Source organism: Aotus nancymaae, unplaced genomic scaffold (genome assembly GCF_030222135.1).
Source record: "Aotus nancymaae isolate 86718 unplaced genomic scaffold, 86718_ANA_hifiasm-v0.15.2.pri h1tg000009l, whole genome shotgun sequence".
NCBI classification, from domain to species: Eukaryota; Metazoa; Chordata; class Mammalia; order Primates; family Aotidae; genus Aotus; species Aotus nancymaae.
In genome coordinates, this window is record NW_026988420.1 from 15,545,755 (window position 1) to 15,573,095 (window position 27,341).

At 42.2% G+C, this 27,341-nt stretch overlaps 1 protein-coding gene across 1 annotated transcript; it reads right to left on the minus strand.

Annotated features, from left to right (window-relative positions):
• On the minus strand, positions 1-26,932 carry CUNH13orf42 (chromosome unknown C13orf42 homolog). Its single transcript, XM_021674543.2, has 4 exons — positions 26,519-26,932; positions 5,472-5,619; positions 2,867-3,107; positions 1-1,891 (listed from the first exon to the last, which is right to left on the minus strand). The coding sequence occupies exons 1-4, from the start codon at positions 26,930-26,932 to the stop codon at positions 1,717-1,719; spliced, it is 978 nt and encodes a 325-aa protein (XP_021530218.2). The 3' UTR covers positions 1-1,716.
• Between the last annotated feature and the right edge of the window lie 409 nt (positions 26,933-27,341).

Below are 27,341 nucleotides of genomic sequence, written 5' to 3' on the forward strand. Positions count from 1 at the left end.
TCCTCTCAGTCATGTTTATTTTTTCTTATCTGTAAAAACAAACTGTACACAGTATCTTCACCATGTAATTTCAGGGTGGATCTATGATAAACTATAGTTAGATAAGAGGCAGAGTAAAGACACCTTTATCCTAGTTTATCCCCAACAGTGAACTTTTATAGATGAGGCTTCAAACAAGGCCACATTTGGAGAAAAGAAAGATCCATGGTGGTAAATGGCAGGGCTTTAATGCAGTTTATAAAACAAATCTCCTAAATGTTTATTTTCCAGTCAAGCTTCTGGCTATAGTTGGGTTAGTACAAGCAACAAAATGAAAGAAACCTTCCAAACAGTGACATTGGCACTTGAACAATAATAAAGAGAAGTATTAAAACATTTCCAGTATGGTTTCACTCTGAAAACATGTTGAGATAAAATTTCTAAGAATGCAACATAATTAGTAGCTGTCTTTTCTTTCTAAGAGTTACATAGCCTTAGATTCATATAATCAGGTTCACATAAATAAAAGGTTCTTCCTAAAAAATGGAACAATAAGAATATCATCCCACAGCCATGGCAGAAAGGAAGGCTCTGTTCAGTTCTCCGAGTGACCTTAGTCTAGAATATCCTTGGCTTAATTCAAATAAATGATTGGGTTTTTTTTTTAAGTCTCTCTCCCTCCCTTCTGCCCAAAGGCCCTTATACACCCACAGACTGGTTTATAAGAAAATGCCAAAAAAAGCAGTAAGAATGGATAAAGTTCAGTATATTCTCCACACCAGTGGTTCTCAAGCTTGAACGGGCACAACTATATGCAAAAATGCAAAAAGTATTTAGAAATACAAAGAATATATTTTAAATGTAATTCTGATTCAGACAGTTCCTGAAATACAGAGATCCTTTCTATGCCAGAAGAATGTAATGATTCTGGTTGTTCTCTTAACTGGGGAAAGAGAAAGGTGTGGCCTATCATAACTGGTTCCATGGATACTTAAAAAGATTTTTCTGGGTAAGAATTAGAAGAAGAAAAAAAAAGAATCACCTCATCTCCCTTCTTCTCTAGCCAATTGCCTGAGGGAAGGGGAGCTGAGCTTTTGGGCCAGAGGAAATAGTGTGGTCCCCAGGCAGGCCCCAACATACCCCTTCCCTCACCCCATTGCCAGGTCATTAGCCTCATGCAGCAGGAGTTTCTGGAAAACTCTGGAAAGAGAGCAAAGGGAGCTGCTTCGCACCTGCATTCTGCACACAAGAAGGCAACCTCAGTGCAGATCCAGTGTGTCTCCGAGCCTCATAGAAAGAGAGCTACCTCTTTGAAGCTTTGGCCCAGAAATCTACAGGTGAGTTTGTTTTCGGTACTGAGCACATCGCTAGCAGCCACCTGGACAGACACCTGGAGAATGAGGACCAGGCCAGGTGGGGCTGGGTGAGGTCAGGGGAGTGAGCCAGACACTCTACTCAAGACCTTCCATTCCTTTAGCTCTTGAAGACCAGGCAGGCTGTAAGTCCCTGCTCACCATCCCACACAGAGAAACTCAGGCTCTGAGAGTGTCCTGAGACCTGTCCCCTGGGAAGCCACAGGTCTGTTTGGCACTAGCGCGGCCCCAGCAGGCAGTGTGCTGAGGGGTTGGACTGTGTTACAAGTTGCATTTTCAACTCTACCAAACACCTCATGCTGTGCTGAAAGGAGACGGCTTCTCCATGACCCAGCTGAAGACACATCAAGGAATCCAGATGGAGTCAGGGCACTGTCCGCTCCCAGAGTCTTTCTCGAAGCAGCCACTGCCCTTTGGGGTTCTCTGTCTCATAATAGTCCTCCCCAGCAGACACCTGGGGCTCCAACGCAAAGAGCTCTGCATCCCACTCCGTATCTTCTCCTGAGAAGTTGAAAAGGATCTGTCTGGAGCTCCCCAGGCTAGAAGGAAGCAATGAGGCAGAAGGTTTAAGTTTGGCTTGGCTGGCCGCACAGAGGGAAGGGATGCTCGATGACCACCATTCTCATGGAGACCCTCAGATTGCTGTCCTAGCCCTGGGCCTTGGGAAGGACCAGATGGTGTTGCCATAGGGGCAGTGGGTGGACCTCAGCTGGACCTTGGCCTGGCCTTGAAGGGGGAGGATGGGTGGTGAGGGCTGGGTTGTGATTTTAATATGTCCAGTGCATGATCTGTTACTGTGGAAGGAAAATGCTATCTAGAAAACCCCTAAATCCAACAGGGTCTAGTGGCTTTTGTAGAAGCAAAAGAAGACAGCTGATGAGGCTTGGCAGGCCCTTCTGTTGCAACAGGCAAGGCCCTGCAGCATGGCCTGGGTTGCCCAAACCAAGAAATAACTTACTGCTCTGAGTGAGTAGAGGACAGGAATTTGATGGTTAGTGATGGGAACTGGGCCTGGGGGAGGAGGATCTAAAAGGAAAGAGGCCAAAAGAGATGGCGGAAAGATGGCCCAAGAGGTGCCTGGCCAGCAAGTTCTACATCTCGGAGCCTGCCCAGTGCCTTTTGGACAGGGGCATCTCATTCACTTGATGTTGGTTTCCACTCAGCGCTATGCTCTATTCAACCTCAAACTCATTAATAGTCTGTAGCACACGATGCGTCAATGGCACTGGGGGGAATCCATGAAGGCGGATGGCACAGTGCATGGGCTAAGTGGGCCAGAGAGAAAGGCGGGCAGACCCAGGAAGAAGCAGGTTAGGAGCAGGCAACAGCTGTTAACCAGGCCAGAGTGCAGACTACCGAAAAAGGTGTCGAAACTAAGACCTCCCCGACAAAATATGTGTATGTAAGAATAACAGTTGGCATGAAAGATGGGGATCAAGGCGCCTTAAGGATCACCCCAAGCATCTGGAGGCCATGCGAGCATCTTGGTCATGCAATTTAGCCCACGCACTTACTCTTTTTTGCAGGCTTTGGGCTTAAATTTCCAGGTGTTGAAGGCCCCTTCCACAGCCTTGGGCAAATAAATGGGGTGCCTCTCGAGTCTCCTCTGAGTGCCCATGGTCCTGCGCTCGGTACTCCTTCGAAACTGGCCGTCTACAGTGTGCACAGTGTGGGCAGCAATGTCCTCGGAGTGTCTGCGCGGCACCCGCAGGATCCAGTTCGAATGCAAGCTGTGCTCCCGGGAGCTGGTGGCCACTGGAAGAGAAAAGCATGTGACCCGGGAAGGAAGGACCTGCCATTGGGAGGAGCGTAAGGCAAAGGAGAGGGTGGACTGGACTGAAAATTCACCGGAAGTGGGTACAGACAACCACGTTTCTAATAGCAAATTCTTAGAAAGGCCTAATAGCCAAGCAAAGAAGATTTGACTCTGCAGTTGCGGTGCAGGAGGAATGCAATGGAACATATTTATGTCCATTAAAAATGAGGACATAGGCCAGGTGCGGTGGCTCATGCCTGTAATCGCAGCACTCTGGGAGGCTGAGGCGGGCAGATCACCTGAGGTCAGGAGTTGAGACCAGCCTGGCCAACACGGAGAAACCGCATCTCTATTAAAAATACAAAAATCAGGCAGGTATGGTAGCAGCTGCCTGTAGTCACAGCTACTCGGAGGCAGAGGTAGCAGTGAGCCAAGACTGCACCACTGCACTCCAGCCTGGACGACAGAGTGAGACTGTGACTAAAAAAAAAAAAAAAAAAATAGAACACAGATCTATATTTATTGACTTGGAAAGTGGCCCAAGATGTACTGTAAATTGTTAAATAAAATGAGATCCTAGTTTTATTTTGAAAATATTAAAACGAGTCTGTGAGTGTGTGTGTGTATGTGTGTGTGCATGTTAACACCACAGTCAGAAGGACGTATCCCTAAATGTTAACCATGATGATTATCTCTGGGTGGTAGTTTTGCAGGTCATATTTTTTACTTTCTTCTTTATGCTTCCGTATGTTTTCTGTTTAATTTGATTTACAATGAACATACAGTATTGTTATCAGAGAAAAGTGGCCATTTCATGAATTTGATAAAAATGACTTGGTCAGTCATTTTTGTTAAAAATTGTAACTCTGAAAATGACCCTTGCATCCTTAATGAGTTCTGTCATCCTTTCACCAATATTCTGAATTTCCTAGGCCTCCCTCTCTCCCGGGAGCAGGGCTGCTCTCTGTCAGGGACTGCAGGGGCTGCGTGGGAGAGGACGAGGATAAGAATAAGCTTGGGAGCAGGGTTAACCTTCTGTGAAACTGCAGAGAACCCGAGTTGAGACCCCAAATCTCACAGATACACATCTATCAAGGCCAGAACAACAACAACAAATCACAAGCTTCTTTCAAGCATTAGAGAAAATGCTCATGAATTATTTAATATTGGTACCAAAAGCTGTGACCTTGGTATAAAGGGCCAGTGAGCCCCCCGAATAAAACCATCATTAATTTACACCATGGGGGGCAAGTTAAAGATTTAACAAGTGGTTTGACAGTCGCATGATGGAATATAAAGGGGTCTCAACTGATGAATGTGTTTGGATTCTTTGCTCTCCAGCAAGAGGGATGCCCCAGGACACGCCTTGGTGAGGCAGGAAGAGTGGCCTCAGGCCTCACCCCACTCCAGCTGCAGCCGTCCAGGCTGGGTCTGGGCAACCACTGTGGGTCTCTCCTGCCCTACGCACCACCCTACTACCTAGCCTAGGCAGGGTCAGAAGCTGGATTCTCAAATACAGTTTGTCTATTATTCCCTTTCTTTTTTTTTAAGTTGTGGTGAAGTATACAGAACATAAAATTTACCATCACCATTTTTTTTGTTGAGACGGAGTCTTGCTCTATTGCCCCGGATGGAGTGCAATGGCGCAATCTTGGCTCACCACAACCTCCATCTCCCAGGTTCAAGCGATTCTCCAGCTCAGCCTCCCGAGTAGCTGGGATTACAGGCGTCCACCACCGCACCCAGCTAATTTTTGTATTTTTAGTAGAGGCGGGGTTTTGTCACCTTGGCCAAGCTGGTTTCGAACTTCGGACCTCAGGTGATCCACTCACCTCAGCCTCCCAAAGTGCTAGGATTACAGGTGTGAGCCACCCATCATCACCATTTTTTAAGTGTGCCGTTCAGTAGTGTTCAATTCATTCATGTTGTTGTGCAAGTGATCTCTGGAACTTTTTCATCTCAAAAATTTGAAACTGTTCCCTTTAAATGACACCCCTCATCTATCCTCCTTCCTTCATCATTTCCCTACTGCTGTCCTTCTTGGAGTCTTAGGAAAGTCCCACCTGTCTCAGCCGTGGTAAGTGGACCACAGGGAAAACATTTTTGTCCAAATACGGCCCCAGAGTGTTGGAGGGGCAGGCTGGAGCAGTGGCAGCAGAGACAAATGAAGCAAGAGATCCCCACGGAGGACGGGCTCAGGGCCAGGCTCCAGCTTGGAGGCGCAGGGCTTCCCTTTAATCAGGGAGGTGGGATTCCTGATGGCTTATCTTATAAGTCCACCCCAGAGCCCCCAGCCCATCCTCACAGCATCACAGCCCCACTCGCCTTCAGCCACCATCTTCCCACTGCCTTCTGGCACTCACCATCAAAGTCCACATCTTCATTTGGCGGGCTGGCCTCGGCAGTCCGGGGCCGTCTCTCTGTATCCAGCTCTGCAATGATGGAGTCAAAGAAAGCAATGGCCTCAGCCACATCGGCGCTGAACTGCGAGTATTTCTTTGGGGTTGCTTTCTGCTAGAAGTGAAGAGGAGAAGAGGGAGTTGCCTGAGCCAGTAAGCCAGACTCAGAAAAGGATTAAATGTTGCTAAAACGAAATGGGCATGGAGTTAGGGATTTGTGAGGTTTCAAAGGTAACTATGAGTAAGTGCCCCGTGGAAGGAAGGTAGCTACGCCAGGCCCATAATTGCTGTAGGTCAATGGATTTCTAATTATCTCAGGAAGGGGGACTGGAAGGACAACAAGATCTACTTATTTCTTGGTCACAGATTTGCTGTCAGACATTAGTAATCAGTCTTTTTTTAGCCTTCTTCTTGCTGATAAACACCCAATTAGGAGACTGTAGAGTTCCTTAGGTAGGTGATGAGATGCTCACAGCGGGAAAGACATGATAGATCTCCAGATATGCTGAAAATGCTCTAAGAGTTGTCAGTTTCTATAATAACCCAATTGTACATTTTAAAATAACTAAAAGAGTATAATCGGATGTTTTGAAACACAAAGGATAAATGCTGGAGGGGATGGATACCCTGTTCTCCATTAAGTGATTATCTCACATTGCATGCCTGTCTCAAAACATCTCATGTACCCCATATATACATACCCCATAAATATATACCTATGTACCCACAAAAATTAAAAATAAATTTTTTTAAAAAATAAAGATGTCAGTTTCTAAAGGGACCAAATTTAGTCAAATCAGAACAAATTAAAATTAGTATGACTGTTTGAAAAGTACAAGGAATAATAAAATAGAGTTTCAAAAATCTATTCAGTAGCTAACCAGGTTCCAGGCTGTTTCCTGACTGTTCCCTTCATGATCTCAGTTCATCTTCACAATAGTCCAGTCATGAGTGACTGACATCATGGAAGTTCAAGATCCATGGTGGGTTTCAGTGGAGAATTCATGGCCTCCAGAATTGATCAAATCAATATGTGTACTAACAAAAAACTCTCTGAGGAATTTTAGGAAGAGAACTTGGGGAGAGAAAAAAGCGACAGATGTGTAAACGTAGGCACATTTGATCCAGTGTAGACTTATTTTATTTTATGTGAGCATTTTCGAAAACAGTGAATATGATTTAATTATAGACTGGTGTGTCAGGAAAGAAAACAACAGCATCTCTGCGTGCACAAGATGTTTATGAAATGTATGCATTTTGTACTACTAAGAAACATTTTTAAATAGAGAAGTTTTTTCATTTTATACTTGCAAAATATAAAAGGAAAGCTCTAAGAGCCTTCTTAGAGGAAGATGAAGGACCACAATATACACCCTTGGTATGATTTGTCTGTGTGTTCCCACCCAAATCTCATCTTGAATTGTAATCCCTACATGTTAAGGGTGAGACCCGGTGGGAGGTGACTGGATCATGGTGGTTTCCTCCTTGCTGTTTTTGTGAAAGTGAGTTCCCATGAGATCTGATGGTTTAAAAGTGTGGCAACTCTCCTTTGCTTGCTCTCTCTCTCCTGCTGCCTTGTCAAGAAGGTGCCTACTTCCCCTTTGCCTTCCACCATGATTGTAAGTTTCCTGAGGCCTACCAAGCCTTGTGGAACTGTGAGTCAATTCAACCTCTTTTATTTACAAATTACCTAGTCTTGGGTAGTATCTTTACAGCAGTGTCTCCTGGTCCTTCTGCTCTGTCACACTGGTCACCTCTCCACCTGCTTTCTGACTGGCAGAAGCTTTTGGAAATCTCTTTTCCATGGATAGCCTTTATTTTTCAAAATGAAACTGAGGAGAGGAAAAGTAGAAATCTCAAGGACAAAGAGGACAAGAGAAAGGCCACCCGTGAAAGAGGGATTTCCAAAACCTTCTGCCAGTCAGAAAGCAGGTGGAGAGGTGACCAATGTGATGGAGCAGAAGGACCAGGTCCCAGAACATCATGGATGGGGTAGCAGCTGAGAAGACGTACAATTCAACCTTCAGGAAGTGAAGACCCACTCTAGACTGGGTGACTCCAGGCACACCAAGGGCTGGGCGTGGGATAAGACTAAAAATCCAGGAGGCTTAGTCTCTGAGTACAGCAGGCCCAGCTGCCAGGCATCCTTCCTGCAGGCAGGTGACAGAAGCCTCAGCCTGGAGGTAGGTCCACACTTGTTTATTCTCCCTGCATTTTCTTTTGCTGCTTCCTCTGCCTTGGATGTTCTCACTGGCTGACTCTGATTCATCCACTGAACTTGGCTGAGACTGCTCCTTCTCCAGGAAGCTTACTGTTTTCCTGGGCTAAATTTCCATCCTCTAGGTTCCCATGGGTCTCAGTACCTAACCTTAGTCTATTATGACACATATCATTTGAGAGACTTTTGGTGAAGTGGAGAAGAGAGAAACAAAGAATGGAGAAAGCCACCCAACCCAGCCTGACCCCTGAGGAAGTTTAAGTATTATTTAATAATAATGCAAGGTCCATAGTGGTTTTGCACCTCAAAACCCACCTCCACATGGAGGGGATGTCTCCAAGTCTCCAGAAGTCAACTCCCATCAGTGTTTAGCTTAATGCAATTTATTATTTTAATGATATTTTATCATATTTAATTAAAATACATTATCATAAATTATAATAAGTCCAAATTATATATACCAGTTTGGGAACAAATATAACTTATTTTTAATAAGCACATCATTCAACTTATGAAGCTGAGAAGTACATAGGCATATCCTAGTTTTAAAAATGTTTTATTATAAAAATTTTTCAATAGAAAGACTATAGAAAATAGAGCCATGAATCCCATACACTCATCATCAACAACCACCATCACCTTTCTGCCATTCTTGTTCATCTATCAATCTCTTACTTTTTTTTCTGAAAGCTAATCCTAAAAGAGCTAATTTTACTCATAAATACTTCAAAATGTATCTTTAACAGATAAGAGTTTTCAGCAACATTACCCACAATATTATTATTCTCAACAAAACTGGTAATTTTTTTTTTTTTGAGACGGAGTTTCACTCTTGTTACCCAGGCTGGAGTGCAATGGCGTGATCTCGGCTCACTGCAACCTCCACCTCCTGGGTTCTGGCAATTCTCCTGCCTCAGCCTCCCGAGTAGCTGGGATTACAGGCACGCGCCACCATGTCCAGCTAATTTTTTGTATTTTTAGTAGAGACGGGGTTTCACCATGTTGACCAGGATGGTCTCGATCTCTTGACCTCGTGATCCACCCGCCTCGGCCTCCCAAAGTGCTGGGATTACAGGCGTGAGCCACCGACAAAACCAGTAATTTCTTAGTATCAGCAAGTACCCAGTTTATGTTCTATTTTTCTTGACCGACTCAAAAATGTCTTGTACAAGTTGGTTTGTTCAAGTTAGGATCCAAACAAGGTCCACATTTAATTGCTACCTGTTCCAGTCTCTAATGTTTTATGCCGGTCATTTAATTGAAGAATCTGTGTCATTTGTTCCATAGACTTTCTCACATTCTAGATTTGACTGACTCCTTCTTCTGGGAGTTGGTTCACATGCTTCTCTATTCCCCAAATCCCCTATACTGGTCCTTAGGTCTGGAGCAGAGCTGTCCAGTAGGACTTTCTGTAGTGCTGGGAATGTTCCACATCTGCACTGTCCACTATGGTAGCCACTAACCACGTGTGGCTATTGAGTACTTGAAAAATGGCTACCACGATTGAGGAACTGAACTTTTAATTCTTAAATTTAAATTTAAATAGCCATATGTGACTGGTGGCTACTGAATTGCAAAGTTCAGATTTAAAGGTTTAATTCAATTCAGATTTCATTTTTTAAATAGTAAAGTTAGTAGTGCTGTGTATCACGTATTAGGAGGCACACAATGCACGTTTTCCTGTTTTATGCAATGTTGACTTTGATTGGGGGTTTATGTGATGTTGACTTGATCCATCTACTAGCAATTTGCCATCTACCTTTTCCTTAATGCTTTTAGCAGTTACGCCTAGATTCATTATTTTACTACTAGTTGCAAAATGTTGCTTTTCCAGTTCTTCAACCTTCCTGCATTTATTAACTGTGATTTTGGTATGAAAAACTTTCCCTATCAACCACATGGTCTGTTTAGGAATGGCAGAATACTTGCTCTTTTTCTCTCATATAATAAATTGATACCCTAGAAAGTTCTCAAGCTAACCAATAAGGTTCATTTGCTTGTCTGGTTGGGGGGAGTAATATTTAAAATTCATGTATTTTTAACATATTTGATGTCATTTCATCAGTTGTAATTATCCTTTTTGATACTCACACTGTCCTGTATTTTGACATCAAGAACTCTTTCAAGGTGGATCCTGAGTCTCTTTGACACAATCCTGGTATCCTTGAGAGCCTCTGAACTTTCAGACATAACAAATGCCCAATATTCATCTTGTACATTTTCTACTCCAGACCTGAATTCTTTCACTTCTCCAAAAACACTTAATTTTTAGTTGGAAGTGGTATTTAGACAGCACAATATACAGGTTAGGGATTTTATTGCTACAGGGTTGTCATTACTTCTAGGCCTTTTTGGTGTAATAAACTAGGAAATATTAATTTTTTAGAAATAAAAAAAATCTTGAGGTCATACTGATATTTGCAATTCAAATTAAAACAATGTGTTCATGGTTCATCTTCCCACACTTTTCATTACTGCTACAATACATTTCACTTTTAATTATGCTGTAAACACACAATATATTGCTACCCTTTTTGCTTTAGACAATTAGTTATAATTTAGAGAATTTTTAAATGTTTTAAACCCACAAACTGTATTTTTACCTTTTTCCAGTCGTCTTCACCTCTTTGGGTGGATCTAAGTTTCTATCTGGTACCACATTTACACTTCAAAACGTATCCTTAATATTTATTGTACTATAGGTCTGCTTAAGAATGAATTCTCATAGTTTTTGCTTATCTAAGAAATATTTCTTTTGCTTTCAGAACTCTGTTGACAAGTATTTTTTTCTTTCAGTGCTTTAAAGATATCATTTTTGATACAGTTTGACTGTGTACCCACCCAAATCTTATCTTGAATTGTAGCTCCCATAATTCCCATGTGTCATGAGAGGGAGCTGGTGGAAGGTAATTGAATCATGGGGACGGGTCTTTCCTGTGCTGTTCTCATGATAGTGAGTCTCTTGAGATCTGATAGTTTTACAGAGGGGAGTCCTCTGCACAAGCTGTCTTGCCTGCCTCCATGTAAGATGTGCCTTTGTTTCTCCTTTGCCTTCCACCATGATTGTGAGGCCTCCCCAGCCATGTGGAACTGTGAGTCCATTAAACCACTTTCTTTTATAAATTACCCAGTCTTGGGTATGTCTTTATCAGCAGCGTGAGAACAGACTAATGCAACTCCATTGTTTCCTGGCTTGCATCATCTCTGATGAGAAATTTGCTATAATTTTTATCTTAGTTATGTTGTGTCGTGTCTTTTTTCTCTTTGGCTTTTCAGCAATTTTATTATAATATAGGGAGGCCTTATCATTTTGTTGCTGTTGTTGTGTTATTGATCCTGCTTGGTGTTTTCTTAACTTCTTAGATCTGTGGTTTAGTGTATGTGATTTATTTGGGGGAAATTCTCAGCCATTATTCCCTCAAATATTTCTTATACTCCCTTCTTTCTTTCTCTTTCTTCTTCTCTGGGATTCTAACTACACTTATGTTAGACTCCTTGACATCGTCCCACAGTTCTTGAATGCTCTGTTCTTTTTTTTTTTTTTTAACTGTATCTTCTTTTTGTGTTAGTTTTGGTCATCTCTTTGAACCCATCTTCAAGTCTACTGATGAGCCCAGCAAATGCATTCTTCATCTCTGGTCTGTGCTGCTCATTTCTAGTCTTTTCATTTGGTTCTTTCCTATGGTTTCCATCTTTCTGCTGGAATTATCCATCTGATCTTATGTGTTTTCCACCTTTTCCATTAGGGCTTTTAACATATTATAGTTTTTAAAAATTTTCCTGTCTGATGGTACCAATGTTTGTGTCATAGCTGAGTCTGGCTGTATCAGTTGTTTTGCTGCTAGGCACTGCATTATTCTTTTCTTGCTTTCTCATATAATTCATAATTTTTTGTTGAAGTCCAGGCATTTTATGTAGGTCAGTAGACACTGAGGTTTTTATGCCTGCAAATGGTCTTTCCTTTGGCAAGGCCTTTAGTTTGGCTTTGAGTCAGTCTAGATAAGATTTTAGCTGGGACTGGGTCTGTGGTTGCTATGGTTACTCCAAGTGCATCACAGACTTTAAATCTCTCTAGAAATATCTTGTGTTTAAAGTAGAGCCTAATTTTCCGGAGAGTTTGTCCTCAGAGTCTGCTGCACCCTCAGCTTTAGGTCTTTACTTTGTGCTCTCCTTAAGACAGGGTCTCCCTCTACACTTGTGCCCCTCTGTTAGCAGTATTCCACTGTCAGTTTCTATCTGATGCTTTTTAGAATGGTGGTGAGAGGCAGGATGGCATTCACTGTTTCCTGATGAGGCCCTGGTCTCAGGTGGGCACTGTGTCCCTGGGGATGCAGCCTACTCCATGGCCTTGTAAGGATGAGAGTGATATTCTTTCCTGCTCTCTACATCCTGAGCAGAAACTGACAGTCCCTCTAATTCAAACTGAATGGTAGAGGTTTCATACTTAACTTCTTTAATTTATATTTGTATCTCTATTAAACTGAAAATCTTGGTTCCATGTGACATTAAAAAGATTTTTATTTATTTTACCCTACTATACATAACCATTTCAAAATAGTAACACCAACATCACCAATAGTAAGCCCATTGAATGCAGTTTAAGACGTGTGTGTGCATTTCTGTGTGTATGTGTTTGTATGTGTTTTGTTCTTGGACTCTATAACCAAAATTCTCTTTTAAAGTTTCTCGAAATAACACTTTTCTGTGTGATTATGCTTTTGACTTGGAAATTTGTTAGATTCCTATGCTTCTGTTGTGTTTCATGTTTTAGGGATTGCTTTTTTATTTTTTCTTTAATATTTTAAAACTATGTAAATAATATGCATGGCTCCAAAACCAAAACTATAACACTGAAGAGAGGGCTTGCTTTCATGTCAGTCCCTTCTCCTCATCTCCTCTGTCTTTTCTTTAGTATTTTGTTTATCTTTCTATCATTTATTTGAAAATATAAGCAGGCATATTTGTATTTACCTGCTTTAAAAAAAAGGAGCACACCATGCATATTTGTGAGCATTGCTTTCTTCACTCAGTGTATCCTGAGGATCACTCTATAGCAGTAAATAGAGATCCTCCTCATCCCTTTTAATAGCTGCATTGTTCTCCATTGTACGGACACGCATACGAACAATCAACAATCCCCTATTGATAGATTTTTGGGTAGTTTGCAGTCTTTTGCTATCAGTGCAGCAATGAAAAGTCTTGTCATATGTCATTTTGTATTTTGTCTGTAATACTATAGTTTGAGATAGGCTTCTATTCATAAACAGCTTGCTCTAGGTGTCTTAAAGAGAGAATGGTGAGCATCAAGTAATCTGGCAAGTTAGGTAAGTAGGATTTGGTTAACAGAGCTTCTATTGTCCTTTCATGAATTACACTTTTAAAGGTCACCAAATGGATTGTATGATGATTTTCTAAGTACCAAGTCTAAACTACAGGTCAGGGCTGAGCCTTTTCTATTCCTGGATTGAACTCATGCTGATCTCAGCTTTTTCTGCCTTTTCACAATTTCCATGGGGCTTTCCAACCTACACTATGACATTCCCTCAGTGATTCCTTCAGGGCTCAGGCTATTGTCACGGGAAAATCTACAAAGAGGTGGTTATGCAAAATGAGACTTCAATTGTCAACACCCCTGGGTGAAACCCAAAATAGTCCTCCCTCCATGAACTCACAACTCCAAGCAAAAGTGGATTGCTTCCCTCCCAATCCTTGATTTTTTTTTTTCCTAGCCCAGACCTTTTGGTCTTTGGAAAAGCCAAATGTAATGCAGGCTGTTTCCGGTTGCAGCCTTCCTGGCTGAGTTTCACAGGGTCCATGTCCCTTTGCTGTCAGCCCTGAAGCAGCCCAGGGAGAAGAAGCTTTCTCTAAGAGCATCTGTATCACATTGCCAGCTCCACTCCAGTTTGCCTTTCATATTTAACCCTCCGTGGCCTTAGGGTTATCATTTTCCAAGTCTTTCCTGCTCCATCTCCCCACCCCAGGCCAGGGCCTCAGATTACTTTTCTTAGATGGAATCCCTTGCACTTTCCAAACAAAACTCCTTTGTATTTCTCATTTTAATTTCTGATTCCTAGAGGGCAGTTTCTAGTTATTTATTTATTTTGCATTTCATCTCAGCTTGCCAACCTGCTTGGCTTCACCTCCCTCTAAGTACCTGGGCTGCCCCCTTCCCCAGTCTGTTCATTTTCTTCTGGGCTCTGTCAGTATTTTTCTACAAGAGATGTAAATTCTACAAAATAAACTTCCAGTTGTAAACAGCAACATTCTGTCAGAATGGAGAAGAGGGGGGACATTCTAAACCCAGCCAATGCCAAGGAGACCACGGCTAAGCATCAGCCCCCTCTCACCTCTTGTACTTGGCAATTCCCCTCATCTCCTCAGAGGGTCAGCTCATGTGTCATCTCCTCTCTGAAGCTTTCACCAATCGCCACAGGCAGACCCAGGCACATCTTTTCTATGCTCATTTTCTATCTCATTCCTAGGTCCACATGGCACATTGTATTAATTCACACTGGACCAATGACCCTCAACCTCTTCTTTGAGATGGCTTTGGCAAATAACACTCACAAATATGACATACCCCTATTGATAAATGCACACTGCCGACTGCTGCATACATGAGACAGGTTGTAGGAGGTCCACAACTCCCAACGTTCTGGTTGTAATTCCACCTGTTTCTCATCCAAGGCACATCAACACACCAGTGTGGCTCAAACAATGATGCTCAGGCTATGGGCTGCATTAGGGCAAATAGATTGCCTTTATGTATGAACATCAAGCAACTATTTCAGTGCCTGATGTGGAGTAATAACTATTTGTTGAGTGAAGGAATGCACACCATTATATACATGCCATTTTACCTAATATTTATATTTCCAACCAATTCATATGTTGTTAATTTATACTTTTGGACTTAATTTGGCCAATTTTTTTCTATACTTCTGATTTCTATAGAGTATTAATAATACTTTCTTGGGTAATCATACCTAGGAATCTGAATGTCAATATTGGTGATGAAATTTCCAGGGTCAAATGTGGAATTGGTCCTGATTGAGAAGGTCATTTTGCCCTTGGATCATTCAACTGGGTGAAATTAAATGCAAAACAAGTCAAATTCACCCGCAAGCAATTTAATATTACCAAATAATGTTTTCAGGTTTTAAACCTTAAAAGTTCCATCTAGTGCATCTTATTTGCCTTTTGCTATCCTTGGGATGGATACACAGGACCAAGTCAATTTCTTTCCTCTTGTGTTACAGCACCTAAGGAAAGGTATACTCATAATTAAATAGAGTTTTATGGAAAAAGAATGGGAGTTTATGAAACAAGACCTCTAGACTTAGAAGAAAAAACTTAGAAAAAAGTATAGTCACTGAAACTTAAATACATAACCACACATAGCAACATACAAATTTTCAATAGATGAGCTAAACAGTCAACTTGCCAGGGCTTTAGAGAAAATCAGTGAAATAGACAATTGAGGGCCAAGCATGGTGGCTCAAGCCTGTAATCCCAGCACTTTGGGAGGCCGAGGCAGGTGGATCACGAGGTCAAGAGATCGAGACCATCCTGGTCAACATGGTGAAATCCCGTCTCTACTAATACAAAAAATTAGCTGGGCATGGTGGCGCGTGCCTGTAATCCCAGTTACTCAGGAGGCTGAGGCAGGAGAATTGCCAGAACCCAGGAGGCAGAGGTTGCGGTGAGCTGAGATCGTGCCATTGCACTCCAGCCTGGGTAACAAGAGCGAAACTCCATCTCAAAAAAAAAAAAAAAAAAAAAAAAGAAATAGACAATTGAGCTGAGAAAATCATCACAAAGAGATAAAAGTAAGAAGTCTGTCAGAAACTCTAGTATAACTAAATCATGGTATGATCTATTATAACTAAACATTAAAATAGTTTTTGGGAGCACAGCTGCATATCTTTTGTTTCTGGTAATAGAGGTTGTAGACTCTCACTGGATTCAACTGACAGTGTTAGCCTCACTTTTTTGTCAGCTTTATAATCTTTGTTTTTATTTGTTTAGAAGCAGAATATCTCTCTGTCTCAGGCTGGAATGCAATGCTGTGACCATCACTCACAGCAGCCTCAAACTCTGGCCTCAAGCAATCCTCCTACCTCAGTTTCCCAAAGTGCTGGGATTATAGGGATAAGCCACCTCACCTGGCCCAGCTTTATAATCTTAAAGCCATTACTTATTTTGCCAGCACCTTGTAACTCCTGGCTTTATATGTCATCTAAATGATCATTTGGCTTTAACAAAACACTAAGTTAATGAAATGTTGCTCATATATATCAAACTGTTAAAAGCCTAACTGATAGAACTGAATTAATAGACTTAAAGCATAGTGTAAAATCTTCACATACAGCAAGTAAAATGTCACAATCCACTAAGAGAAGGAATGTACACCATTATATACATGCCAGTTGTCAATAAATGGTGTTGGGAAACTTTGCTATTCGGGAAACATTCAAGTTGCATTCTCAGTTCCTACTACATATCCAAATAATTTGCTGATAGACAAAGAGATTGGTTTAAAAAAAAAATCAAAGAAAGAAAACCAGAACTATTAAAAATGGATAATACGGCAAATATGCAATTGACCTTGATACATGGAAGGACTTTCTAAGCATGAAAGCAATGGAAGAAATAACAAAAATTGAAGACACAAAAATAAGTAGTACCTGCACATCAGAAAATGTCAAATAAATGAAAAGATGCATAACAACTTGGAGAAGATATTTTAACATATATGGAAGACAATGCACCAATATCCTTAAAAACCCCTGTACATAACAAAATATAAGAAGAGTCCCTATAAATAAATAACAAACTTTAATATAGCCAAAAGAAAATGTATAAAGACATGAATGGACAGTCCACTAAATAAGGTGTAGCATTTTTTATGATGATAAAAAAGGTCATTCCTCAATGACCCTTTGCAAAGGTCATTATGCAAGCAGTAAGAAAAGTACCTTAAGATACTGCAATTTATCTAGCAAACTGGAAAACTTCTAAAACTAATGACAGTACTTGATGCTGACAAAGTGCAGTAAGAAGAGCTTATTGGAAACCCACTGTTGATGAAAAGCATAAATTGGTAAAATGTTTCTGGAAAGTAATATGTAAAGGAACCCCTAAAAATTAATGACCTTTGGCCTTCAACTCATCAATCACACTTCAGGAATCTCTGCTTAAAAAAACGCCTTATAGACATAGAGTGAAATGTGTTTCTTCATAACTTTTAACAATTGTTTAAAGAAGGTGAGTTGTTAAATTTGTCTTTTAAGCTTTTGTTTTTAAAAAGTAGTTAATGAGATGGAAAGGAACCCACAATATATAACATTAACTGAGAAGAGAATACAAAGATGTATATATGGTATGAACCAAATTTAGTACATTTATACTTATATGGACATTAGGGTTGCCAGGTTTAACAAATGAAAATAAAGCATGGCAGTTGAAGTCTAATTTCAGATAAACAATGAATAATTTTTCATATAAATACATGCAAAATATTACATGGGACATCCTTGTACTAAAAAATTCTAATTTTTTCTAGGCATTCTTCATTTTATCTTACGACCCCAATACACATATGTGCAAATACACAGGAAAAAATGACTAAAAGAAAATATACCTAAAAATTATATAGTGAGTATCTCCATCTAGATGGTGGGATTCTAAGATATTTTTATTTTCTTCCCTATACTTTACTGTGTTTTATGAATTTCATCCTATACTCAAATATAATTTTATTATCAGAAAAAAAAATGTATATCATGTGTTTTTGATGGTGGGCTCTAATCAGTTACATAGTGGCTATTTTAGTTATTAGGATATGATTCCACACAAGTATACTCAAACTATATTCTACTCCACTAAAAAAAAGAAAAGGCTAACCTCTGCTCATCAAAACCACAGACCTGTGACTTTTCCAGATCTTTCATCGAAGTTTGTAACAGTTTCCTTCTTAAATTACAATTGGAGTTTCTCAGGTAATTGGTTTACTGAGCACCTACTATGTGCCTAAAACCATACTAGAGGTTGGAATTAAAAAGATAAATAAGATATAATGCCTCTGCTCGATGAGCTCACAGTTGGTGGCATAGATAAGCAAAAGAACAATTACAGTGTGCTGAGTGCTAAAACAAGGCTCAGACACAGGGAGGAGGGAAATCCATTGTGTTAAATTGCGGATGTGAGAAAAGACTTCTCTGGAAGTGCTGTCTCTGCTGTCTCAAAGGACAAGAAGATAGCCAGGTGAACAAGGTAGTGTAGGGGAGAGAAAAAGGAGAGGAGGAGGTATTGTTTCTAGGCAGAGCAAACAGCTTGTGCTCGGAGGATAGATTAGGAATATAATTACACGTCTTGTGGCTTGACTGAGAGGGACTGCAGAAATCACATGCACGGTTATCAATCATTATTATACTGTCTGCCATCTTGCAGAGAGCTCTGCCAAGCATAATAGGAAATTTTTTGCAGTTCATACTGAATTTTTACTGCCTTTCAACTCTGTAAACCAGACACCGGCTGAGTGATAGAGACAGCTCCCCAGCCCCCACCAGTAACCAATGCTCACAGAAAACCTGCATTTTAATATCCCTGTGTTTGCAGAAATTCTCAACATCTGAAAAATAAATCTCAGTGGTGTAAAACAGATCCAGAACCTGCTTCCTATCCCATATGTAATTATTATATAGATGATTTGGAGCCTTTTTAGATGAATTAGACTCAGACCCTACTGCCATAGGAGGAAGAGCCTACAGGCTATTGATATGGTCTCATTTTATGAACCAAGGCCAAGTGGCCTTAATAGAAAATTGATTCTGAAAGCTAACTATTTTCAGAATAAAACTATTTTCACTAAAAATCAATCACTTTTGGCAGGTATTCTTTAGAATTCAATCAGTTCTTTTAAAACCGTTTTTATAACAGGTGAATTTCATTAGTTGAGGGACCAGGAAGGGTAAATATTTTGTAATTAGTTCATCTAGGCAAACAGATCAGAAATCCAAGCTACTCAGAGATCCATGAGAGAACTAATGAGGTTTCTTCTGACTGTGACCAGTATGTTAGTTCGTTTTCATACTACTATAAAATATCTGAGACTGCATAATTTATAAAGGAAAGAGGTTTAATTGATTCACAGTTCCATATGGCTGGGGAAGCGTCAGGAAATTTACAATCATGGTGGAAGGTGAGGAGAAGCAAGTACCTTCTTCACAAGGCGTCAGGAAAGAGAAGAACAAGTGAGAGAGCAAGTACCACACTTTTAAAACCACCTGATTCCATGAGAATTCCCTCTCTGTCATGAGATGGATTACAATTTGAGATGAAATTTGGGTGGAAACACAGAGCCAAGGAATATCAACCAATAACCTCCACCTGAGAAAATGTCCAATGTGAACCATCTGGACTGCATGGTAGCCATGGGGCTCCATAGGTTCTGCCGCCAACCCCAGAACAGAAACTTGGCTCTGTCGCCAGCCTCCTAAGCCTCTTCTCTGTGATCTAGCCAGGACTGGGCCACTTATGTGGCCCATTTCTCAAAGTGGCTGTGGTTGTTGCTGTTCCTTTGGCCCTAAAAGTATGGGGAGCTATCCTCAGGGAGGACCCCAAATGCCAGCAAGCACTCTAGTCAGATGCAGAGCACAGGCTTCAACTTTTCCTCTTCACCTCCCATTAAAACCCAGGCTGATCAGTCATAGAGAGAAAGGAAACTGACACAGGCAACAACACGGACGAGCCTTGAAGACAGTGTGCCAAGTGCCATAAGCCAGACACAGAAGATGGAGAACTGCATGATTCCACTTATGCCAGGTGCTAAAACGGGCAAATTCACAGTGTCAGAAAGTAGAATAGAGACCCCCATGGACTGGGGAAAGGGGGAAATGAGGAGTTAGTGTTTGATGGTGCAGAGTTTCTGTTTGGAATGAAAAAGTTGTGGATGGTAGTGATCACTACACAACATTGTGAATGTACTTAATACCACTGCATTGTATGATTTAAAATAGTTAAAATGGTAATTTTAAAGTATTTTACTTTAAAAGACTGTTTGATATTTAAAGAAATAGTTGTCAAACCTTTTATCAAAACATTCTCCTGATTTCTTAATGAGGTACTTTGAGAGTGTACACGAGCTTTTAAGGAATTCATTTTCTAGGGTACTACTAAAAATACTTTCATAAAGTATTCTAAAAATACGTTAATTAGGGCTTAATAGTCTTTTAGATGAATTATTATGCATTTATATAAATGATAATTTGGAAAAGCTCATGGGAGTCTAGTGTGAAGGACCATGGTTATTGTCTGGCTATTAACATTTTAAAAGATATCTAGTAGTATACACTTTTACTTTTAAAAAATTGATACAAAATCATTCAAAGAAAAGTATTTAGTAGGCAGGGCACAGTGGCTCACACCTCTAATCCCAGCACTCTGGGAGGCTGAGGTGGGCGGATCACCTGAGTCCAAGAGTTTGAGAAAAGCATTTAATTTCTTAAGAATTTGTTAACTGTGACAGGCTTCATTACCCATAATTTGAGGATACTAAAATGCACTCATTTCAGGACTACAAAGTGCTGTGTGAAAATGGTAAAAGTCATGTTACATTTATTATACCCCACCAAAAGAAAGCTTAAATTTCTGATGAAAATGTTCTCAAATTAGATGGTGGTGAAGATTAAACAATTCTGAATAGACTAAAAACTACGGACTTGTACACTTTGAAAGAGTGAGTTTTATGTATGTGAATTAAAGCTATTATTTAAAAAAAAAAAAAAAAAAAAGCCAAGCTAAGAGAAGTGATGTTTATGAGAAGATGAGAAAAAAGGGGAGTAAAATAACTCAGGGCTCGTCACAGCAGGAGAGGGCTACAGCTTGAAGAAACGAGGAAGAACAAGGAAGTGAAGACAGACACACACAGAGGCCGAAGCCAGTCACACCCCACACGTGACCCTGGCACAAACCGCGCAGGGAATGTGCGGCTGTCTAACATGCTAGGATGCAGGGTGGAGTAGGAATAGCAAAAAACACAGCAGGACGACTTGTTACTTTTCACAGACGTTTTTCTCTCCTGGGGTGAACCACGTCTTCAGAGGATTTTGACAAAGGCCATTGGAAGGGTGTGTGATCTATCCATACCTCTGGCATTTGAATTCTTCCCTGGGCTCAGAAGAGACTGGCAGAAGCTACTGAACTCAGCTAAGCTGCCAACCCGTAGTCTCTCACTAAGATGCAGTTCAGCACCACACCCTGGGTTGGTACAGCTGGGGCTCCGAGAAGTCACCGCCAGCAACTCTGGCCTTGCTCTCTCACAAGACCGATTCCCCCCATGAGGACAGGGACTCTGTCTTCTTCACCAGCATTTAGAACAACTCCTGACACATAATATGTGCTCAATAAATATGTGTTAATGGACAAGTGAACAACATATTAATAAACTGTTACTAAAATATTATTAAGGGCATCATTAACCACATCATATGAGATTCCCTAAGTCAAATGCTATAAGAGATATTCTGAAATTCAAAGTCAGGAGAAAAATCTCACTCCCCTAAGCAATGGGTATGGTTCTTCTCAGATCGTCGGAATTTTGAAACAAGTCCAGTTCTTTTTATCTTAGCTTCCAGCAAGAACAGAGCCAAATCTAAGGCTCATCCATGGCAGCTGAATTAGCTTCTATGATCTGCGTAGTCTTTTGAGTGGTCTCGATTTTCTACGGATTTTTTTCTCTCCCAATTTTCCTATTTCTGTTGCTACTTAACAATTCTGCATGCTCTTGCCTCTTGTATGTTATACAAGATCAGAATATGTTTTCCAGTCAAAAGATGCTGTGGACATACTGACAAGAGTGTGAGTTCTGACATGATACAGAAGCTAATTCAGCTACATAGAAGCTAATTCAGCTGCCACAGATACTCATCTGAGATACTTCGTAGAATGAGTTGGGAGATAGGAAAGTGTTTTGTTGAAAAATGATTTGAGGACATAATGCCCACCCATCATGAAGTTTCTGTCGTAGCTGTGCTTGCACTGTTTCCTCAGCTCTTTTCCTAGTGTGTATTGAGAGTGCAAAAGTAGATGATATATAAACTCAGTATTTCAATGCTATGGGGATCTAGAGTAAAACTGGAATCAGAGGTAGCCAGGTGAAGAGAAGGAAAGATGGAGATAAACTTGATCCATGGATTGTGGGGAGAAAACAGTTTAAAGCATACCTTCTGGCCACTTCCCTTCAGCCAGGTTTCTCTTGAACAAAAGCAGCCCAGTCTCTCCCGTTTTATGAGAGCTTCACCCTACACAGAACCCATGTGCAGCAGGAGGCAGGTGCCTCCCTAGTGACTCTCCCTGGCCCAGGCATGCAGGATAAAGCGGCCTCTGCACTGCATCCTAAGGTGCACTCTTGCATCCTGTATGTTATTCAAGATCAAAATATGTTGTCCAGTCAAAAGATGCTATGGATACATTGACAGGAGTGTAGTTCTGTCATGAGAGAGATTGGGATCAAATCCCAGCTTTCTCTTCATCAGGTGCATGGCCTTACACAAATATCTTAAAACCCCTGAGGCCCAGTTTTCTCCTCTGTAGACTGTGGTTAATAGCCAACATGTCAGTTTTGGAGGGTGATTACAAGTCAGGAATAACAGCTGATTGTTTCTGACAGTGCCTGGGCTGTGACATGGGAGCAGAGGAAGTGGGTATAGAGGAGAACATCACTGTTCCTCCTCACTGTCAAGAAACACCCAAGGTGCCCAGAGCAGGAGGAGGCTTGTCCTGTTGGTTCAGAGACTACATTCCTTAACAGACACACTTCAAACATGCCATCCTTCTGCTGCACACATCATGCCCTGGGTTAGAAATTCCTACCTTTTAGCATCCAAACAATGAGTCCCAAGCTGCAGCTTATTCCCAATACTGACACAAAAATCTTCAGATATGGATTTGTGGTGTTGTTTTGATTTTTAACATTCATTTTTATAATGGCCTATTCTGAGGGAGGAGTACATTGCCACAGGGCCTGGCAGAGACCCCCACCATGCAGGGTCCCAGAGGGAGCTCCCAGCCCACCCAAGGCTCACCTCGCTTCTAGTGTGTCCTGACTTTCTCCTCCATCACCTCTAATGGGTAGTCTTCTAGGCTCTGGGTATCTCCAGGGGACTCGGATAACAGACCATTTGGTACCCTGGTCTTGGATGCCATGCACATGTCAACAGGACCTGTTAGAAAGCCTCACCCCAGAGTATGAAAACTGTATGTCTTGATCCAGTAATGGCTTGTGAAATTAAGTTATTGTGTCATGATGATGTTTAAAAAAAAATTAGAATAGCATAGAATGCTTCGGAAAACATCAGAGTGCTAAGCAAGGAACAGGAGTAAGTCTATTTCATAAAGCTTTTGTTTTGTTTGTGTGTTTAGGTAAACTGGGTCAATATCCAAAATATGTTTCTTACTGCAATGGATCTTAATCAAAATAGTTTAAAAGCCATTTTTAAACTTAATCTTACCACAGAAGAGGAATAGACATGGGAACTTAGGTCCTGTGACCAGGCCAGAGGACTGGTATCTGGATGGAAGGAGGGCAGCAGGGAAGGCCTGCCATGGTGCCCCACAGCCACGGAGAACACTGCTCCCTCCCTGTATGGAGGCCTCTCTCCTCTCTATGGCACAAAAGACATCTGATTTTAAAGTCCATAAAGCATCTACAAATGACTGATAGTATTCACTCCTATGCTTGGGAGACAGAAAAATGAGAAAGATACTGTTTCAGCTTCAAGCTCACCAAGTTCACTGCAGTCTACCAGGGAGACACGCATTTTAACAAACCACAATAGGATGTGATGAATGCTAAAACAGAGGTGTGTTCAGACAATCTTGGAGAAGAGAAGAGGCTAATTCTATAGAGTGGTATATTCATTTCCTAGGGCCACCGTAACAAAGCACCACAAACGGGGTGGCTTCTGTAGTTTAGAGCTACAGGTCTCACAGTTCTGGAGGCCAGAACCCTGAGACCAAGGTGTCCGCAGGGCCATGCTCCCTCTGAAGGTGCTGGTAACGGTCTGTTCTAGGCCTCTCTCCTGGCTTCTGATAGGTCCTTAGCTTTTGTCCATGGCATTCTCCCTGCGTCTCTGTGTCCTCACATGGCCATCTTATGAAAACTCCAGTCCTATGGACTCCAGGCCCACCCTACTCCAGCGTGACCTCATCTTAACTAATGACATCTGCAGTCACCCAATTTCTAACCGAGGTCACCTCCTGCGGTACTGGGGGTTAGGACTTTCACATTACATTTGGAGGAGATACAGTTCAACTCATGGTAGGTAGTCAGTGGAAAGAATGGTGTTTTCCCTAAACCCGGAACATCAGCAGGGTTTTCTCCCAAAGCATGGGGTGATGGCATTCCAGGGTGAAGGAGTCCTCCTGATCCCCTGTCCCTGCAGTGCGCAGAGACCCAGGCAGCCATGGGCCACCCCGCCAGCCAGGGTGCACCCTGGCTATACCCATCATTTCACAGGCGGGCCCATTTTACAGCTGTTTCTGTCAGAGCCATGGGGAAGGGGAGCAGCTTTGCTGAAGACTGTTAAAAGCCCCCTGCATCCAACATTTCAAAGTCCGTGAACACGGGAGGAAGCCCCTGGTATGTGCCAGGAACAATTAGGTGCAGGAGCCTGCTCCTCATATTATCATTTCCATCACTACCTGACAGAAAAACAGACCCAGAGAGGTGAACTTCCCCTGACAAAGGCACACCTCTGGTAAAGAGCAGAACTAAATTTCAAATCTTGGTCTGACTGACTTCAGTGCAGTATCCTTTCAAAACTCTCTCCTGATTGCACTGTGGTGAGAGGCATCTCCGAAGGAGAACCCTACATTATATCAGGCCCAGGTGCCTCTCCACAGCCATTCAAAGGGCTAGAGCTGGTCATTCTGCTTCTATTCCCTCCCTCTCTCTTCAGATAGCTCAACAAGGAAGGAAGGTAGGTCCTATAAGAGAGAGCTCCATCTGCAGGGAAACGTAGTGCCTAGAGGAAATCTAGCCAGTGGCTAGAACCCCAGAATATTCAAGCTGGAAAGGAGTCCAGAAACCACTGCAACCCCCTCTGTCATCAGAGGCGGCTGACCCACAGATCTACAGCTGGCTGACCACAGAGTTGGCACCAGGACCCATGAGTAGGACCCTTTTGTATGGGCCCCCAACACTGTCATACTTTAGAGTTAAAATGATGATTTAGACTGCTCCCACCTGGTATAGCATGCACACAGTTGAAACCAATTGAGTTAGGCCAAGCTCTAGAGATTTGATAGTGGGCCAATCAGTCATTCAACATTAATGGAGCTTACATGGCCTACAGGACACTCAGGAGAAAGCAAGGAAGCAGGAGACATGCCTGCTTCAAACATCTCATCAGGTCATCAAGAAAATGATTGATGGAAGTATACAACAAAACAGCCTCAACCTATAGGCATTAGAAATAAATAAAAACAGCCTGAGTTTGGCAGCTCACACCTGTAAACCCAGCATTTTGGGAGACCTAGGCGGGAGGACTGCTTGAGGTCAGGAGTTTGAGACCAGCCTGAGCAACAAAGGAAGACGCCTGTCTCTACAAAAAAAACACTTTTAAAATTAGCCAGGTGTGGTGGCAGGTGCATGTAGTCCCAGCTGCTTGGGAAGCTGAGATGGGAAGATCACTTGAGCCCAGGAGGTTGAGGTTGCAGTGAGCTGTGATTGTGCCACTGCACTCCAGCCTGGGCAACAGAGGATCCTGTCTCTAAATAAAAACAAGTCTGAGGAAATGAAGGAAAGAGTAACTGAATGAATTGCTGGCTGATAATTAAACTTAGGTGACCTAGCACCTACAGGCAGGTCACCGAGCCTCAGTTTGGCCTTCTGTGATACTGAAGGAGTTCCTCCCCACCTTCTGTACTGCCTTTATTGGGATGCTCAAGAAAAGATGATATGTACAAAACACTGCAATAAGCATAAACAACAAGATAAATGCAAGTTATTTCTTTCACTCATTTCTGGCTTGTGACTGTCTGGAGACCCCCAGTGCCCAAAGCCATCCGGGAATCTCCTAAAAAACAAAGGCTCTCTCTGTGGCTACACCTGAGTCACCACAGTGCGTGGGTCCGAGGTACAGATGGAGGAGTCTTACAGTTGTCAGGCTTGAAGGGGCTAAGTGCCTCAACATTTGAAAACATCCAGTCATATGATGATTGCACTTTTCACCAGAATTTTTAGATGTGATAATAATTAAAAAAAAAAAAACTCACAATTTGTTGAAAAAATTTGCTGTCATCCAAATGCCATGCAAACATTATTGACAGGTATGCAATGCAAATACAGGGCCGCCTGACACCAAAGCCCATGTCTTCCCCACCGAGCTGCTCTGCAGACACTATTACCTGCTCCTTCTTACTTCCCGGATATTAAAAATAAACATGGATCAAGAAACTACCAATCAGGCACTATGCTTATTACCTGAGTGACAAAATAATCTGTATACCAAACCCTGTGACACACAATTTACCTATATAACAAACCTGCATGTATACCCTTGAACCTAAAATAAAAGTTAATAATAAATAAATGAGTAATAAACATGGGTTTAGCCACCCTTCCCCAGGCTGGGGAGATGGTCATGTAAAGCGTCTGAGGACTATTGCGCTATGGCTCAGAATGTGCCAGATTAATTAGGCCATGCACAGGTGGGAAGAAACTTTCAAACAGTCGTCCAAGGCTCTTGGAAGAGCCCACATCTAGCTTGTACTGCTCAGCAGCACTTACCTTTATTTCTTTGGGAGTAGACCGGAGAGGGGTCTTTTTCCCTCCCTTGGAGGATTTGGAGGAGGTTGAGGAGGCGCCCTGCGCGCGGCAGGGCTTCAGATCACTGAAGCTGCTGAGATACTTTTTGCGCAAGGCCAGCAGCTCCTGCAGGTACTGCAGGCAGTCCTGGGTGCGGGAGTACATCCACGCCCGGTCCTCCTCCTGCCGCAGGTAGTACAGGCTGGTGTCCATGGTGCTGCTGCTTTTGTACTTCTTTAAGGACTCACTGAATTTCTCCCCGTGGTCCCCGACCACATACATGGAGCTGCTTCGAATCAGCTTCACCGTGGGGCTGGCTCCGTCGTAGAAGGGGCTCTCGGCCGCCGCCTTTCTCTGCGGGCTGGAGTTAAAGATGGAGTGGATCTTTCTGAACATGGTGCTCGATTTCTTTCTGTGGGCACCTTCCAGCTGCCTGTGCTGCCGCCACCTGATCTAGCTGGGGGGAGAGGAGCCGACATCCAGGCCTGGCACCATCTGCCTTCCAGGAGGCCTCTGATCTCTGGGATCCCAGGGAGCACAGGCTTGGTCAGGTGGGTGACCTGCACATCTCCCATGGGGGATATTTACATCCTATAACCAAGATGCCAGAAACAACCCAAAGATAGAAGGTAGCGCACTGTGGCCTTAAAAACGAGTGTCCAGGCTGGCTTTATGAAGCATTTGGTACAAATACCTTCTGTGCTCTCCCGTGGAAGGCTGCAGCTGGGGGGAGAAAGTGGAACACAGCTTTGCCTGCTCAGTTATTTTCTTTCCTTTTCTTTCCACCTGGGTTGAGTTGGCTCCG